At 41.6% G+C, this 19,683-nt stretch overlaps 1 protein-coding gene and 1 long non-coding RNA gene across 5 annotated transcripts in view; one reads left to right on the forward strand and one right to left on the reverse strand.

The window, feature by feature from the left end:
* The window catches only part of LOC147305689 (arf-GAP with coiled-coil, ANK repeat and PH domain-containing protein 3-like), a 72,080-nt gene that overhangs the window by 15,033 nt on the left and 37,364 nt on the right, over window positions 1–19,683 (forward strand). For all 4 annotated transcript variants that reach the window (XM_086278613.1, XM_086278615.1, XM_086278614.1 and 1 more), the window contains exon 2: window positions 12,426–12,483. In XM_086278613.1, the coding sequence (XP_086134739.1) occupies window positions 12,426–12,483 (58 nt within the window). The remainder of the gene's footprint in view (window positions 1–12,425; window positions 12,484–19,683) is intronic.
* Window positions 8,354–19,683, reverse strand: part of LOC147305690 (uncharacterized) — a 51,544-nt gene continuing 40,214 nt past the window's right edge. Inside the window, exon 3 of the long non-coding RNA XR_015126723.1 lies at window positions 8,354–8,876. This is a non-coding gene — a long non-coding RNA (uncharacterized LOC147305690). The remainder of the gene's footprint in view (window positions 8,877–19,683) is intronic.

Here is a 19,683-nt window from a genome sequence, read left to right on the forward strand (position 1 = left end):
GCCTCCTTATTGCTCATGTATTTGGAAATAATCTGAGCTTACTCAGCAGTACCAGTGAACACACGTGGTATCTGACTGCTTCCCTTCAGGTTATCCAAATAGATCAGGAGTCTCTGAAAATATGTTTTTCGTAAAGGCAAAAGCGAGAGATCCACAGTCAGATGTATGATGGAGATGTGATGTTGCTTTTAGACACTCTCTCCTGACTGTCTTCAGTGCTGAAATCCATCCAGCTGTCTGACTGCAGAATGAAAGGAGATATTGTGCAGGAGACGTCTGTTCCAAAGCTGACCTGCAGTTAAAGCTTTGAAATATTAGTGGAAAGGCTGACACGGGAAAGAAAACCATCACGGATCCAACTCCGATGTAACAGGAGAGAGACTTTCAGGGTTATAATTGTGGATTTCGGGGCTGTGCTTTTACACACTCTTGATGCAAGTCTTCAGCCCTGAAATCCAGCTAATAACTCAGGTTTGTGTACCCTAACATTAATCTGTCTGAGAAGAAGCTAAAATTAGATAATCCAGATGTTTTGCCATTTCTCTTTGGCGCAAGTCCGCGAGCCAGACGAGTTATAAATGGAAACGTTATTTTCCTTATTAGAAGAATCTCAGAGGATGACTTCAATGAGAGCGAGGCAGCTGTACTTGACATATTTGCATATTTTGTACATGAAAGAGCCTTTTATCATGTGGTAATTATTCTGACTGCCTTTAACATGTTTTTTTCCTTTAGTCCAAAATGTGTAGATGTCTTTGTTAGGAGTGTGTCGGCACGGCGTCCTCGCGGATGTGTTCAAGCAGACGGTTACGAATTTGAGCGAGCGTGATTTCAGAAAGAGCGGGAAAGGCTACCTCAGCTGTTTTTTCTGCGCAGCTGTGAAGCAAACGGAGGAGATATGCCGTGACGTTCCCGATTCTTTGGCAGACGAGCCCTGCTCTTGTCTTTGAGTCCCTCTGTGCTGCAGAAGAGGGCCGAGGGCAGCTGCTCAGAGGTCACGGCGGGGTCGGGGTTTGGCAGTCAGTGCTTACTCTTAAGTGTGAATAAGGTGCAGCTCTTTCTGAGCAAGTGTTACATTCAAATGTTAAAAAATCGCCTGTTATATAGTTATACTGGAAGTGTAATTGGTTAACAGCTGGTCCACTGAAATATCTTAACATCTGTTGGCTTGATTGCCATGAAATATTAAACGGACGTTTGTGGTTCCCAGAGGACGACTTGTACTGACGTTAGTGATCTCTTGACTTTTCTTCAACTGTTAACAGGAGGTGGTTCATGGTCTGCAAGTATCTGATGATTTAATAACAAGTTTGAAATCGGTTGATCTATTTTAATTATGTAGAGCAGGGCTGCATGATTGTGGCTAATTACTGGAAGAAACTATTCATAATCATGATAATCTATAATATATATATATATATATATATATGCATATATGCTTTTTCAGCCTAAGTGCTTTATATCTAACATTCACACTGTGATGAACATATTGGGAGCAATTCAGGGTTTAGTATCTTGCCCAAAGCATGCAGACTGGAGCAGGCAGGGTTGAACCAGCAACCTTCTGATTAGTAGATAACCTGCTCTACCTCTTGAGCTGCAATAAAAAGGCTTGGGTTCTATTTATACAGTAGTGGAATTGAAATATTAGAATTTAAAGATAAAACTGTATAGTTTCTGTTCTATAAAGTCTCACTTTACTCTGTCTTTGCAGGTAGAGGAGGTGAAGTGATGAAGCAGTAGCTAAGACAGCAAAATAATTCTTTCATGGTCAAACTAGCATGTATATGTGAAGACCCGTCCACTTAATCAGGCTTTGGGTGGCCAGGTTACATTGGTAGATGGTTATAATTGTATGCAGTGACTGGAGTGAGTAAAGAGAAACTTGAGAGTGTTAAAATAGAGGAGAAACCAGGGAACAAAGGAAAGACACAGCTTTCAAAACGACTAGGCTTTAAAAAAAATCTAAAGCTTTGCAAGATCAGCAGGAAAAAAAAAATCCTAAAACGCCGAACTAGTCCTCTTATTTTATCTCATGCTTTGTTATGAGATACATACTGATTTTCATCCTTCATTTTGGCAGGATATAAATGCAACACTTGGCTGCAGGAGTGTTGCTTGATTTGAATGTTTCTGCTGAAGAGTCTCTCTGTTGTCGTGCAGCATTGAGAAGATGGGATTCATCTGCTCAGATTATGTGGGAATTTTATCCCCTGCTCTGTGTTTCCCTGCCTGTTTGCGTTGTCGCTTTGCTGCCTGTGATCAGCTGGCCAATGGACAGCATCAGAGCTCAAGTCTCTCACCAAGGGAAGCTCTGAAAATATGCACGCATTCTTCAAGGTCCAGCAGGACATAACAGACTAACGGAAGAGAGAGAGAGCATAAAAAATCAGAATCTGTCATGCACAGCTTGCAAAGTTTGATTGGCTTATGTGTTGGCGTTTTTGTTCTTGCAGTCTTTTCCAGTAATTTTGCAGATGAAGCCAGTTTAGCCACTGTCAGAAGTGTAAAGGTTGTATGAAACCTTCTAAGGCCTTGTAGAGACATTTTTGAAGTCTAAAAATAACCATTATGATACTAAAGAGAGGATGATTTAAATCAGATTTCACCAAAAATAAAGACCGGAGGAGCTAACACACTGAATACAAATAGATATGGGAAAAACACATAAACACTAATACCTCAGTTTTATGGTTTTACATAATATTTTTCACTTTTTAAAAAAATGTAACATTGTAAAATAGACAGTTTTAATACAGATTTGCAGATAGTCCACATATGTTGGCAGGCTTGCAGATAGAAGTGAATAGATATCATGTAAGTCGGGTAAAGTGGTATTAAGTTGTATGTTTTAAAAGAAAAAGTGTGTATGTGTTCCGAGCTGTGAGACCATTAGACTGTGTGTGGATGTGGCAACATCATCTATCTTTTATATCATCACTGTAGACGAGATCGCTCACCAAGACTTGGAGAGTAAATTATGATGGATGGCCGTCTCTAACCACAGCTGGATCAAAAACCAGCAATAAAAGTTGAATTTGCTTTTTTGTGAACTTTTTTAATTACCTGTGGTTTTTCCTGTGGAGTCAGAGGGACCAAATGAAGATGTAATTGCCATTTCAGAATTAAAAAAAAATATTAAAGAAACAGTGAATATTTATAGTTTCTGACAGTGAGATGGTCTTATATAAAAAAAAAAAATGCAAATGCTAGTATAAATGAGTCCCTGTGGTATTACTGTTGGCATTCAAAAAGTCGTTAATGCTTCTGTTTGAATCTTCTTTAGTTTCTTTCTACGCTGAATATTTTTCGCTGTGCCTTTCCATCTCTTTCTGAGGAGAAGCTTCAAGCTTCGTGCTGCTTCCCTCAGGATTTATGTGCTGTGGTCTGTGGTGTTCGGAGGAGTATCACACAGCCAATGCAAGCACGAATGAGGGAGAGCTGGCATGGGTCTGGCAGAGACAGAGGAAAAGGAGGAGGAAGTGGTGGTGATGGTGGAGGGAGCAGACGAGCAAAAGTTCAGCCACAGCAGGCAGACTGGTCATCTGAGGTGGAGCGCTTAACACGCAGCCAGACTCTATCCCACTTGGCTAGAAAAAACATCAGGTGTTGGTTTTGGAGAGGTCGTGTGCAGTCCAGATATCCTCCCTATCTCTTCACCTTTCTCTTTTGCTTCTCCTGGCCTTTGTTTCTGGGCCAGACGTCTCTCAGTGGTCTCAGCGGAGATCTGATGGCGGCCTATTAGCAGTGAGCTCAGCTGGGCTCCACATGCATACAGTGCGATAAGTTCCTGACATCTTATCAGAGTTTTGGCTCTGGTGAATTCTTTACAGTGAAGTCATAAGGGAGGAACGGATGATAGACGATCATATGAGAGGCTCTGACACTCACAGAGCAGCTTTAACTCAGTCTGCCTTTCTTTGGGCTTCACTGAGCCCCTGCGATCCCAAATAACCAGCATCCTGAAGCTTATCCCGCTGGATCTGTTAGTTCAGGTGTCCCCTGGAGCAAAATACTTATCTTCACCTTCAGAACTTAAAAATGTGATACCTGCAGAGGAATTTGGCTTTTACAGCAGTGAAATAATAGAATAAAACAAAAGTAGTAGCTCACACTCACTAAATTAAAATCTGCTTAATGTCAACAATGTCTAATGTTTATACTGGTCTTTTTAACTAAAGAAACACCAACATCCTTAATTCCAACGCCCACTGTTAACATCTTTTTTGACAGTGAAGAGTAGAAACAAAGTTTTCAAAGAATGAAACTCAATATAATTAATAAAAGAACATGCACTGAAGCTGGGGATTCAATATTTGGATCTGATATCAGTTTTGATCTTGAGCTGACTAACATAGTCCATTTGTTATTATTGTTTTATTGATTAATTGCATTTTAATGGTCCGTGCCTTCCCTGAACTTGACACCAGCGAGTTTCCATACACAGAGGCAAAGATCAGAGACTTGAAATCGTTTGGTGATCTCTGTATTAACCCACTAAATGAGTGGGTGGGCTTGGAGGGCAGTCTGTCTGCCAGAGTTGGTGAATGGTTGCCACTCAGCTATTTGGCTATAAAACAGATATTTGGTGGTGGGGGTGAACGCTTCCCTTCACTTGCAGAGTATGCCCTGAACGTGCTCCTATCTGGATACATCCACGTTAACCCAGTGACAGCTCACACATCCAGTACATGTAACTAAATCTCTACTTTCAGCGATGCTGCAATTGAAGCATAAATGAGTCATTATCGCTGCAGCAGACACGTCACTTTTGCGAAGCCATTAGCACAGATGTGTGTTCCTGAAGAGGGTTTGGGGGTTTAATGCGGCGACGCAGTCAGCACAGTCTGTGGCAGAAATTTGAGCTGAGCTGTCGGAGAACAGAAAGCCGTTCAGTTTAAGTATGAGTGACACATCTAAGCTTTCAAGTGGAAAATAAAGGCAAGGCTTATGAAACAATAGTCAGGGCTTTGAACATATGTTGGGAAGGGTTTTACTGCAAACATCTGAACTCCCTCTGCACCGTAAATGATTGGGTTACTGCAGACCGTAGAAAAGCACAAGTCTTGGTAAAAGATGAAATAAATGTGACACCAACTGTATGAATACAAAAATCTCTATGGAGGTCACAGGGTTTTGGTTGGTGAATGCATCATTGGTTGTAGTTGTAGGTCGCTTGCTTACCCCGACTTACTCATTGGCTGCTTCTATTCCTCCTCAGCTTTATGTGTCACACAGCAATAATAGTCCCAACTCAAATAACATATCACGGGAAAAAATGTAGCATTCTTCCAACATGGTGATTCATGAGAAGGAGAAAATGTTCAGACAGAACTTTGCCTGTGGTCTTGTATGTGTACTTGTCAGTTTAGTTCAGTAATTGTAAACAAATGATAGGTTTAATCACCATGACATCACTGATTAGTTTGTGGACTTCCATTTTACAACTTTGACTCTTGGTAATATGGCCTAACAAGCGAAAGATCCCTTGGTTTTATTATGGGAGGAGACACATCCCATTGGGGTGGGAAGGGCATCCGATGCGAAACATCTGCTAAATCAAACATATGGAGGTACCTTCTGTGGCGAGCCCTTATGAAAACCACCTGGTTTTTGTCATCTTAGTTTGAAGCGACTGTATTGATGCATTGCACAGATTCAGATCTGCTAAATAGATAAAATACAAATTAAATACTAGAAACTGACACCAAAAAACCTGGTGTCTGACCATCGTCTTGCCATCCATCGCCGCCTCCAACTAATGCATTATTTTTGCAAAGCAGTCTTTAAAAACTGAAATAACATCACATTAAAAATAATCAATTTTAAAAAGGAAAAGCTATCATTTGCAGAACAGAACATCTTATTATCTCTAGCTCTAGTGTTTTTGGTTTTTAGAAAGGCTGCAGTAGAGGACACTCAGTGCTCCAGCATTGGGAGAAATCCACAGTTTGAAAGTCCTGCCAGTCATCTCTCAGGGGAAGTTATTTTTGAGTTAGAGCTCTGAAAATGGACTGTGTAGATTTATATTTAATGGTCAGCATGGCATAGCCAGGGGTGACTCTGTGATCTTGCTTTTAGCTCACGCAGTGAGTGGTCTGGAAGAGCAAGAGGGGGGGGAGGGCAGAGGGCATTAGGAGCCATGCAGCTAAAAATAACCTAAGTTGTAGCTGAAGGGGGTATGCTGAGTACACTCACCCTCCCTCCTCCAATAATCAACCATTCAGCCATGCAGTCCAGCCTCAATTAGGGCACTAAAGCAATCAATATTGTGACAAAATGCAGTTTCTCCAGACAGAAAGTGCTCCATCACCGCGCCTTCAGACAGACTTACAGATACGCTCGTGCCGTCTCCAGTCCCTCGTTTCCACTCCTTCATCCGACCCCACCTTTCCTCCGCGCTTCACTGGGGTTTGAATGATGATGCGGACATGCTGAAGAGTGTGCTGATTGTTGATGATCACTCAAAGATAACAGTGGGTCTATTGCACAGCTGTGTGCTGACACTGCTTCATCACTCAGTGGCTAATTCATCCTCCCAGTGGGCTTGCTGTCTGGAGGTTTAGCCGCAGGTTTTGCCCCAGCTGGAAGACGCTTGTCGGTCTGGTTGAATTTTAGGGGTCATTACATGCACCCAGTGTTTGCAGTCTCTTTAGCATCCCACCTGCTTGCTGTCCGCCCAGACCACCAGGTGGCTCTGCCTCAGTGTCTCCCTCCAAAACACAACCCTCTCTGATATGAATGCTCATCAGCATCACACACAGCTTCACACACTGCAGCCAAAACAATACATTTTAACTAACGCTGAAGGTATTCCTTCATCTCCATTCCTTTGTTGTGTTACTGCAAACCTGTAAAAATACATTTTCTCTCACATTTATTTGAGGACTTTTTATACTGAATACTTGACAGGTTAAGATCCTGCATATTATTCATATTACAAGTGCAAATAGGTGTTTCGAAGCCAGCTGAGACACGTGGTGGTTGGCAGGACTCATTTCAAATGAGTCCATCCTGCTGGGGACCCACCACTCGTGAGAGGAGCTGTTGGGATGTGGTGATTTGTGGATTAGGTTGTCTAAATGTTTAAATGTCCAGGCTTGTAACAGTAAGTCAGGATTCACACTGATGTTCATTCAATGCTTGATGGCAGGCGTTCCTGACATTTTGATGGATGTTTTTGCTGTTGTGATTGTCATAGCAACAGTAAACAATCATCACAGGTAAACTGACTAACTTACTGCCATAAATCTTTACATATCACCCTATTTTTGAAACTTTTGCACTGGCTTCCTGTTGGATGTAGATTTCAGTTTAAAATCTTGGTTCCCACTTTTCTCCAAACCAGGTTCTCGGATCCCTGGATAAGAGCCTTCCTGTGATTCTGTGTAACTGAGGGTGATTGGGACTTCCAAATTTTAACTTCCAAACTTCGGAACAGCTTCCCACTCTCTCTTTGCACCTGTGACTCTGTGACAGCCTATAAAGAGCAGCTTAAAACTCACCTGTTCAAACAGGTTGTGTTTGTGTTGTTTCGCTCGGTGTCCTGTGTGTCTGTTTTGCCTTTGGTGAGGGATTCACACATCTTTACCAATTAAACTTTCCTGTAATTTTCAGTGGGCTGAATTGGAACGTCTGGTGGATTGGTTCTGGTCCCCAAACCACACGTTTGACAGCTGAGGTCTAGAATGATTGTGATGTACATGTTACTAATCTGACTGTTTCCTTTCATTTACTTGTAACAAACATGTTATTTCACTGTAATGTTTATGTAATGTTTTCAGTGGAATATGATTAGAGAGAAAGGTTGTTGTAAAGAGAATTATTGCTTCAATCTGCAGCTCTTGCATTAGCATTTCAGCTTATTGTTTTCCTGTTTTGGATCACGGTCTCTGCTCTTAAGCTGCTGCAGCAGCTGTTCTTGAGATAAAAAGCTCCAAATAACCTCGGTACACGACTAAGACATAGTTAGAGACCAGCTGAACTGACATCTTAACCTCAGAACCCAAAGGTGGACACAAAAATAACCTGGTTTAAGTGAAGGATGTGACTAAAATTTTCCACCACTGCTGTCTGAACTGAAAACATTTTCCCTGAGAAGATACTTTAAACCACAAAACAGCTGGCCAGCATGGACATCACACTTATTTACCTTCCAGAATTTCAAAAGATCTCCGTTTAGCATCAGGTGGAACTGGTTAAGACGTGCAGTGGTTCTCGAATTAACGAGAAACAGAGGTGTTCTGTGACTTTGGGCCAGTAAAAGGCACCTCAGCCTCTCCCCTGGATGCCCAGTCAGCACGCCACCAGCCAGAAACCACCAGACCTGCAGCTTGCTCAGCACAATCTCTGTGTTTATTATGTTTTTACACCGTGGCTTAACTACACGGCTTCATGTCGGATGAATGTTTTAGACGGCGTGTTTTAAATGTACTGTGGGTGTTGCTGTTGGGTCTTAATCAGCCATTAAGGAGCGCCGTGTTTACGTGAGTTGATTGGTGGCGTCTGTGTGAACCACATCTGGATGTACTGCTGTTTAATGGGCTCCCGATGAGGTTTTAATGGAGGTGGTCTCTTGTCGCTCCAGCCCTGTAATGAGTCGCGTAAGGCACTATTTGGCTTCCCCGCTCCTCTTGGTGTGAATGAGGTGCTCACAAGCACATCAGGGACTTCTGCGGCCCACTTAAGAGACGGTTACCGTGGCTACAGGCCCGAGGCTCCATCTGCATGTATTATAGGAGGCGTGTGCATTCAGAAAAAAAGGGGAGTTGGGGGGGATACAGCTTGGAGGGAGCAGCTGTCCTACGAGCCGGTCTCTGCACATCTGGGACGGCTAGCTGGGGTGTCACCACGCTGTACCCGAAACTCGTCCATCACTGCAAGACACACATTGTTCACATTATGGTGTTGTTAGACCAGCGTAACTGAGGTTTAATGTTTGTGGCATCTTTTGTGTTTGTGTACACGATGTTTTGAGAGGATTTTTCCACTTTGCCCAACAGACTGGAACTGAAACACTTGGTTAGTTTCAGTCATTTGTTATCATGCCAAACATTCTGAGGTTTTCATTTTCCATGATCAGGGTTTTTGCCAGCGTTTTGAAAGCCTGGCCTAAGTTGACCCCCCGTCAGGCAGGGCTAAACATCACAGATTTCTATTTATTAGACAAAACCTACAAACATTACATTGACTAACCTGTGATTTCCAAAAGTGTGGGGACTATCATGGTACTGCAGGTGAGCCAGCAGAAGGTATTTTCAGCTTTTAATTTTCAGTTTTGACATTTAGTTTTAAACTGTAGACACAGAACTAGTGACAGCAGTAGGATATAAATAAATGGCACGTTGGTTTTAATTTTCCGACCCATTTTTGATCCTGAACTCGCCTTGTATGTCGTGAAGAGAAGAAGAAAACTTAAATTGAGCAGAAGTAAATCTTCTTTGGTTTATCTCATCAAACAGTTCAGATGTCCCATTGTAAATTTTGTGGTAGGCATTTTTTTCCCCAGTATTTTTCTGTATTTTATCCAATAATCAGTTAGTGGATTTAAATAATGAGTAGCAGATAAAGCCATAATGAAAAATAAGCTGGTTTGAAGGGTTGGCCTAAGCCCAGTGGTCGACCTTGATAACCACAGCTTCTACTTTCACCACATGAAGGATCATCTGAACATCCATCCACCCATCCTTCATCAATCTTGAATCTTGGACAAAATGAAACATACAATCTTTTCAGCGAGCTCTGGTCTTCCCCTGATTGGGATTCCTTTAGACTCGAAGAAACAGAGACCCTTATATTCACAGTGTTGAAGTACGCCGATTTCACGGATTCTTTTTGATGGTAGCGATCAGGCGGAAACTTTTACTTCCAAAATCAGACGTCTTTATTTGCGCTTAAAATAAATAAAATACAGATGGATCCGGAGACCTAGCTAACTAGCCTACCCCCACTACGTCTAGCGAGGTCTGGCTCACAACTGGAAGTCAACACAGTCTTATGGGTTTGGTGTCCCGCCCATTGTACCCCCCCTTCAACTGTCCTGCCTGCGGTCTTCCCCACTTCAGCACTCTAAACAAAATCACCCAAGTTTAAGCATAGCTTTCTAATCCTCTCTACCTACAATGAAAAAATGAAAGCATGAGTACATAATCACATTTCCCACAAGCACCCTTTCTCACAACAGCCTCATTGTTTTGGTTACTCCAAAATAATGAGATTGGTTACTTCTGAGAGCACATGACCATAGTTGAGGGTTACAACATGATGGATTGGTAAATCAAAAGCTTCTCCTTCAGGTTCATCTGTTGCTTTACCGCAGCAGACATGGCCCAAAATACAATACACCTCACGATCCACCTCACCAATCACCCTGAGAAGTTAACTACTTTTTTTAGGGCAGCAAGTCTGCTAGAACAGCTGCTATCTATTTTTAACCTTATCTCGTTTCTTAATAACTCACAAGTAGTCGATTATTATAAAAAAAAACCACCCTAAGCATCTAAACTCTTCTGTGGACATTTGCAAATAAAACATGACATTAAAATCAGTCCCAAGAACTGCTGGAGCCATGAACACATGAGGAGAACTAGCCTTTTGAAAAGCGAGCGCCTGCTAAGCGCTGCACTATCACATTTTTTAAAAAGAGCAGCTTCTAAAATGACATCAGCAATGAAAACAGTTTCGCTCACTGGCAGATAATCCCTGGGCGTGGTTGGGCTCAGAGCCGTTCAGCAGGAGATCAGTTGAGGTTACAACAGCACGTGTCCACATGTGGAATAATATGGTATTGATTATTTAGGTAATGCATGTTTCCATTCTGCACGAGTTAGAGCTTTTGACAGACATTTCCTCTCTGGAGCATTTCTCTCCCCCAATCCTCTCGGTTCCATATTAAGGGAGTAGAAGCTGTGGGGGTTGGAGAACATGTGCCATCCTCCGTCCCATGAGCTTGTTCAAGCGGATTAATCCACCAGTGGCCAGAGAGGAAGAAATGAGTCGGAGATGTCTATTCTGCCAGCCACGACTGCAATCTGATGGAGCTGCTGTGCGATTCGTAATACAACATTGATATAAAATTTGGAAAAGGAGTCCTGTGTGTAGTAAAAAAAAAAAAAAAAAAAAAAAAAAAAAAGTGTGAATTGTCAGACATCTTTCTTCTTTTCCCTCGCTCTCACACCTCCTGCCCTCCATCTCGACCTTGCTATACAAATTTGCCATGCAAACAACACCTGTTGTTTACTGCTTTCCCTCTAAGTCTGTAGATATTCACATCAACTATGAACACATTAGATTTCTGACGGGCGGCTCAAGATGGCAGACATGCTTGCGCTTGGGTAGACTGATGCTAATGGTAGTTTGACTTGTATGCTTACCTTGTGCGTTTTAACTCCACTGGATAATTCCAAAACGTCACTCCCTTTTTTCATTTTGGCTCAACGTGCATTAAAGCAACAAACGATTTTGAGTCTTTAGGGGTGAGCAGTAATGCACATTTGCTTGTAAAGGTGGTTAAATTGAGCAACCAGGCATCCAACAAGTCCTTATCATTAAACAGTGAAGGAAGACTTCAACACACAGCACTTCCAAATTGCACACTAGCACTGGATGAGCCAGTTCTCCCAGATTTGAAATCCCAAACAGGACAAATCAGCTGTGCTCAGCCATCTGCAAACACAGAATTTGGGTGTAATTAGTTCTGCTGGTATTTGGCGGTAAAGCCAAGTTTTAACAGTGTGTGTGCTCTAGGCCTCATAGATAACTGTACAGCTGCTTGGATATTTGTGTTGCCTGGAACAAGAGATCCAGTCTGACCGACTGACCAACATTTCCATCCCTGGGGTTCACGCTAAAAATTGGAAAATGTGACTACATGAAGAAGCTGGCTGTAGATCATATTTAAACCATCAGCAACAGGAAGCACATACCGTAACAGATGAGCGGCACATAAGGGCGGTGAACGTAGACGTGCTTGCAGCGCACATACTCTGACATGACCTCAGCATGCGGAGGAGCCTCTGAGTGGTGTTCATAAGGCCTGTGTCATGCTGCCTCTGGGTGTAAATCACACGTCTCTCAAGGGTGGAGAGGGGAGCTCCAGATGCGGCTGGGTGCGGTTTCAGTGTTGACAGTGAGTAGGTGGACTGGGGGTTGTGTGATGAGCCAGACAGCTATGTTCCCCTCGCTGCGGAGAGACCATGTCTATCACTTTGTTTTGACAGAGCTGAGCTGCTCCCAGGATGGCGTCTCGCTCATTAAAAACACACCCGGAGTCTCGCCTGGCTCCGCAAAACTCTGTTTCATTTCTGGGAATGTGGGGAATAATAAGACTATTGCAGATCAACTGTTTTCCAATAAGTTAACATAATTCAATTTGTTACACATTACCACACGTGTAATAATGGATTTTTCCTGCTTTTATTTTTCAGGGCGAATATTGATGAGGTAGAAACAGAGGTGGTGGAGATCGAGGCAAAACTAGATAAGGTAAGACGGTTCTTCTAGTTAACTAGTTAACATACAAAGATGATGCTGTAAGATGTTGTGAAAGGGAAAAATGTAGTGCAAATTGTCTTAATATTTATGTCTGTGGGCTTTCTTTTTACTTCTACTTGTGTCTTGCCTTTGCTTCTTTCCATAAAGAAGTTATTGCGAATGAAAGACTGAAAACAATATTGGATAAACAAAGTAAGCGTTCTATAATGTTTTCAGTTTTCCCAGTCCACGCTGTCAGTACTTGCTTTGTTTTTCTTGCTCTATAAGCAGTAAACGGAAACCAGGCCAAGTTTCAATAGCTTTTTCAAAAACGTGTTCAGAATAAATGAAACAGAAACTCAGCCCCGAGCACACCTGAAGGCACAAGACCTGCCGCCTTAAAGAAGCCAGTCCGGTTTTATGAAGCTTAGGGGCACCAACGTTTTTTGGTGTGTGTGTGGTTTTTTTTTTTTTTTAGAAAAGCAAACATAATGAGGTCATGGCATTAAGTGTCAGTGTGGCAAGCTGTAAGATTGCTGATACTAAACGTTCACTTGCAACATTTTTTCAGCTAAATCGTCCAGTCTTAAAGATTGTGATTTTTTTCCCCTTAAAATTCAATCAAAAAGGTGATCTGAAACTCTTAAATTAGAACTCTCTATTGCAGATTTTTCTGAAAGACTTTGTAAAGACAGTTTCTTTTATTTATATATCGTTAGCTTCATAGCATAAGTGCCTAAGTCATTGACTTAGTCCAATGACTTAGGCACTTATGCTATGAAGCAGAGGTGGGACCAAGTCATTGTTTTGCAAGTCTCAAGTAAGTCTCAAGTCTTTATCCTCAAGTCTCAAGTCAAGTCTCAAGTAATGTCAGGCAAGTCAGAGTCGAGTCTCAAGTCACTGGTGTAAAAGTCCGAGTCAAGTCACAAGTCTGAAATTTTGAATTTCAAGTCCTTTCGAGTCATTAAAAAAAACGAAAAAAAGAATGTTGCAGTTATATGCTAAATGTAAATATTAGACCATGTAATTTTAAAATCTGTGTTTTTCTCAACACATGACAAAATAGTGAACTTAGAAAATATACACAAATTGTGAAATTGCACCTCTTTAAAATGCAGCTCAATTAAACCTAGCTCCAAGAATAATTTTCACCGACAGTTCTGAGATAAGCTGCATGTTATTCTTGGATGCGGTTGTAGGACCGGCTTTAAAATTGCATGACAAAAATATCATACACATTAAAAAAAAACTGCATCACCAACGTAGCCTGGACAACATTTGCTAGTTAGATGAAGTCAGCTATCTCATCGTAGCATATTTATATGCATATTTATAATTATACGCTTCTTGGAGTGAGTGCATACACTCATGAAGTTTAGTAACTTCAGGTCACTGCAACAAGCCCAGGTACAGTTTACCGCCGGATGGGTGCAGGACCTTGAAACGCACCGTGTAGAACGAAAGACCATCGTACGTATCATAAGTTTACCAGTCTCACAAATCGTCGTCATAAATACACATTCCTTAACCGTTTATTAATAGGACCTTTGAGCTCAACGGTAATTAATTAGTAGTGGAAATAATTTCTGGTACCCATCACAGAAATGCAGCAGTGACAATAATACTGTATGCTGTAATCGTACTGGGCAATTAGTGATACAAAACAACTGTTTTATCCTGTGAATAAAAGTATATGTTTTTGTCAATGTACCATAATAACAGAAGCGAAACACAATATTCTGTCAGGACAATTCACTATTTATGCACAATAAATAAAGGAGCATAGTGCAACAATTTCTGTTCAGCGCCAGACTTGCTTGTAACCTATATCACCAATTATGTTATGAAAATGACGTATTAACTACAACAGCAGACTGACCTTTGTGGAAATGCTTGGAGCAGACTAACCTGTGAGCTGGAGTGTTCTGGGACGTTATATTTGATCTTTGAATGGCTGCAATCCAGGCCATCCGTCGCCTGTTTGTCACTTCGGAAACATGGCTGAACAATTTCTCTTAAACGTCGTAATCCGATAACAACCGATCTCTTTACCCGTCGGCTTCCCGTGGCTGTCATGCGACCGGCTATTGCAGTTAATAATACAACAGCTTCTTGACATTTTTGTGTTTCTTTTTATCGCTGTGTAACTGATTTTAATTGAAAGCCTGCGTGCGCTAGTACTTCTTGCCACGAGTTCCCAGAATCCTTTGCGGTTCTACCCGTGAATGACGTCACATTTTCAATCTCTATATAATATGCATGTTAAATTTTATATTTGGGGTGAAATATCAAGTCTTTTCAAGTAAACCGGTTCAAGTCCAATTCAAGTCCCAAGTCATTGGTGTAAAAGTCCAAGTCAAGTCACAAGTCTTAGAACATTTTTTCAAGTCAAGTCTAAAGTCATAAAATTAATGACTCGAGTCTGACTCGAGTCCAAGTCATGTGACTCGAGTCCACACCTCTGCTATGAAGCTAACGATATATATATATATATATATATATATATATATGATAGATTGCATTTATATAGCGCTTTTCGGGGCCCTCAAAGCACCTTGCAATTCCAATACTCATTCACACACTGGTGGAGGCAGCTGCAGTTGTAGCCACAGCTGCCCTGGGGCAGACTGACAGAAGCGAGGCTGCCATATCGCGCCATCGGCCCCTCTGGCCATCACCAGTAGGCGGTAGGTGAAGCGTCTTCCCCAGGGACACAACGACCGAGACTGTCCGAGCCGGGGCTCGAACCGGCAACCTTCCGGTTACAAGACGAACTGCCAACTCTTTGAGCCACGATCGCCTTTAGCGCTTGTAATCAGACCCCTAAATGATGCCAGTCATATATTTAGGAAGATTAAAAAAACAAGTTATTTTCTGTTTTTCTCTTTTTTTCTTACAAGGAGAATTTTTATACTTAAAAGTCAATATTTTGTTAATATTTATGTTAAAATCTGAACTATCAGAACTGCGTGTTTGGATAGTTTAAAAGTGAAGCAAAGCAATCTTTTACACTGCTGCCATCCACAGAGTTACACAGCCGTGCATGCACCTCTCTCCATGAGAGCATCTCAACTATATTTTTAGCAGAAATATCTCAGTTTGCACATTTGCAGAAGTATAAAATCATCTTTTTTTCCCCTTTAAAAAACCAAACTCTGTTGTAAATTAGAAACATTTGGAGAAGCCCACCTAGTGTGCCAAAGAAGCCTATCCCATGTTTTATGTTTTTAATTATTAATGAGGGAATCCTTGCAAACATACATTATTGTACTATTCTTAGTTAGCGTATTGTCTGTCTTGTCTTAATGTTGGTTTAAAATGGAGCACTGTAACAAAAAATAATTTCCCCCAGGGATCAATAAAGTATTCTGATTCTGATTCTGATACACTGACTGCAGCCCTGATTGGTAGAAATACTGCAGAACTAATGGCTGAAAAAGAGGAATTTTGGTCTCTTTCCACATTTTGTCACACTATATTGAGTTGCGGCAGACCTTAGCCACGGCCTGCCTATTACACACAGGATTATATCACTGTGTAGTGCCTAATCCCTTAGTGCTAACATTGCTAGCATAATGGATGGGGTATTGTTGCTCGGCCCAGTTGAAGAGTTCAGCTCAGGTTTGCTGAAACGTGACGTGGCAGCAGTGCAAGATGGGGATTACAGAAAACATCAGACTGCATGGCTTTCAGAGCGTGCAGTTGCCCTGTAATAAGGCATCCAGATGTTCCAGCTGTAATGCTCCTGTCACAGGTCCATCTGGTGCTGTTCTCAACCTAACCCTGACCCTGACTCTGACTTGCATGTGTCAGAAAGAGCCAGCGCTAATCAGGCTGTTCTTTTACTGCCATCATTGTTGGGAACCTCCATTCATATACCAGACCACAGGCATTCCTGTCATTTTTAATATTCATCTACCAGGGTCTTCACAAAGATGCATTTAACCATCAACATACTCTAAAGAGGCTTACATGAAATTTGATCATCAGTTGTATAAGACTGCATAGTAAAATGGTAAATAATAAATTCACATAAAAAGCTAACTTCTTACGTGAATCTAAATATTTACATAAATATTAGCTGATAAGATTTGGGTAATATAGGTAGAAAAAGGTTTGTTTAACATTTAAACATATTTTCTGCATATTCCAGCATATAAAATAAAATATGTTTTTGTACTTACACTCACAGATGCTAATGTTTTGTCACTTTTTACAGAATCAAACTCAAAGTAATGTCAGTACTTCCAAGCATTAAACGCTGCATGGTCATACTCTCTCCCACGCTCCATATTATCCATGTTGATCTGCACACGTCTGTTGCTGCCACGGACGTCACGCGCTCGTACGTCATTGTCATGAGACACTCTCACAAACAAAATCGCGGTTTAGTAACACAGTAACGCAGCGTGCTAACAGGAAAGTTACAGTAATCGGATTACTTTTTTGCAATAGTAATCCCTTACTTTACTTGTTACTTGAAAAAACCGGTCCGTGAGTCCTTTCGTACCGAAAGTTGAGGCTTGGGTGTGAAATTTATAGTTTTCAGGGTTTTCAATCGTTAACTCGGTTTCCCTGGCTCTTTTTCCGTGTTGTCGTTGTGTGTCTTATTTTGAAATAAATATTTACGCGTTACCATACCATAGCTACCAGAGAGTATTAACTCATTCACTGCCAGCCATTTTCAAATGGCTGGCAGTGAAACACAACAAGACTTGCACCACGTTTTTGTCTCACTGCGCAATCCCTTACGTGCGCAAACCCTGCACCTCCTTGCAGGTCTACTTTTACTGCTGGTGGGCTTCAGTTCAACTTACGTTGACTGCCATTGACGTCTATAGACGTCAATGGCAGTCAACGTAAGTTTTTCAATTGACGTCTATAGACGTCAATGGCAGTGAATGAGTTAAGGGGCAGAGAGGAGGATGTTACTCTCAGTGTTTTTGGCACATTTCAGGAGGATGCTGCTAAAAAAAGTTACACAATTACACAGTGAATTTGCATTTATTATTATATTTACAAAATACCACAGCTTTTGTCTTGGTCATATCATTTTATTTTGTTGTATTTATCCGCGACACCTGAAAGGCCGGTCCGTGAAAATATCGTCTGACATTAAACTGGTCCGTGGCGCAAAAAAGGTTGGGGACCGCTGCACAAGAGGACAGAAAAGTGTGTAATTCCTTACTGATTGAGAAGTGAGTACTGGACATTGCTGGCAGTCACTGGGTCAGATTAGTTGCAAAGAAGTATACGGTGCTGCATGGAAAACCTTGGGATTGTTGAGGTCACCTGTAGTTTACATTGCAGACCTGCCTTGAAACCCTACAACTCTGCAACCAGCTTGTTTTGAATGGTTGGCTTGCAGGACTAAGGCACAGCTTTTGCTTTGATGGTGACCAATATCTGTTTGTGGTTTGTGTTATAGTTTTTACTCCTGTTCTGTGAGTTGATGGCAAATTACGGGTGACTGCAGCAAATCAATCTCAAGGAGATTTTTGATGTGGCACTGTCTTTGTGAACAGTTACACCTAGCCAGCAACCACTCACTAGCTTATTGGAGACTACACAATGACTGGTTTCTAGGCCTGTGTGGGACTCATAGACCGCATGAAAGATGGACTCAGCTACCGCCTCCCATTGGTTTGTGATGAGGTGTTCACCTGTTTCTGCTGCACTAAGGGGTGGAGCTGACTGTGAAACTGAACCAAATCCTCCTTTCTGACTCCATCATAATCAGAATTTGCAAAATAGACTTCAGTATGATTTGAAAGTAGTGATTATGCACCTAGAGTCATCAGGAAAGCATTTAAAGAGGGCACAGAGTAAGAGAGCTGATGGCTCTGAAGTTATCCCCTTCTGGCTTTTAAAGACCTTTGGGAGATGCAAGTTTAAGGGACTTTTAGTCCCCCCTTCTTTTTTTTAAGACCAGGAAGCAATTTTATACTTTTGTTCAGTCTATCTCTACACAAATCTCTTTGCAAATCTATGGGGAGTGCTGCAGACTGGCTGTCTGGTGAGCTTTAGCAAGCTTTTTGTTAATATTATTAATAGCAGGATAGGTAAAGCCTTGTTTTCAGTCATAATGCTAGGCTAATGGTGAGTTTGCTTATAAACCAAAGAAAAGGCCACATCAGATTCATGTCTGGTTAGCAGCTGGGAGGAAATGAGTCTTGCTGGAGAAGACGGGTGCTGAAAAGCAGAAAACCTGGCATTAGAACACAGAGTGAAAAATAAGAAGAGATTAATTTTCCTCTCATGAAACCAGAAGCTAAACAAAGCAGCCGTTATAGCAGACAGAAAAAACCTGCTGACAGAGAAAATGTTCTTGGAAATGCACAAAAACATTCATGCTGAGTTGCCGGTGTCTGCTGTCCATTATCCAGTCCTGGATAACATTGGCTCTTTTACATGCGTGCAGGGTGGCTAGCTGATGTCAGGGGCTGACATACGGAGCCCACCTGCACACACTGCCATATGTGAACACAGGTGATGGATAGACAGCACACATGCAGCTGGATGACTCCATTCCCGTCTGGGGCTCAGGTGCGATGACGAGCTGAAAACGCAGAGAAACAAAAGCTTGAGTGTTGTGACTCGAGCATGTGATGTTGAGTTATAAAAACCGCTGGCCTTAAGTGTGGATCGTACCTCAGTGATGGGTCACACGGAGCCTCATGTTAAGCAGACTTCTATTTACCACATAGGTGTTGACACATGGGAGAAAGTGCGATCTTTATTTACATTCAAGAGACATGCATGGACATGCAGTATAATTTTAACACCCGCAATCCAGTCTTTGGACTGTGGGAGGATCACCTGGAGGAAACCCACACAGGCAAACTCAATAGATGGCCCCAGCTGACCTGCAGGTTGGGCCAGGAATGTTTCTGTATTGCAACAGCGTTAACCGCTCAAACACGATGCCGCTGCCATGATTTTATTTTAACGTTGTAATTTCGATATGCTCTTTAGATGTCAACTGGCTTTCTACTAACCCTGCTCAAACTCATCAACACTCTTCTTCATGGATACCTGGAGGCAGGTCTTCATTGCAACACCTTCATATGCAAAACTGTCATTCGATGTTGTGCAATTGGGAAACACCATATGAAAACCAGGCCAAGATTTCAATCCAGAATTTTCTTTTTTTTTATTCAACTAAAATTTTAAAACTTAAATTAACATAACCAAAAGCAAATTCATATAAAA

This window comes from Aulonocara sp. 'chitande type north' Nkhata Bay, linkage group LG20, assembly GCF_057382095.1.
Source record: "Aulonocara sp. 'chitande type north' Nkhata Bay isolate Kocher_YH1m ecotype deep benthic linkage group LG20, A_spYH_male_GT1.1, whole genome shotgun sequence".
Classification (NCBI taxonomy): domain Eukaryota; kingdom Metazoa; phylum Chordata; class Actinopteri; order Cichliformes; family Cichlidae; genus Aulonocara; species Aulonocara sp. 'chitande type north' Nkhata Bay.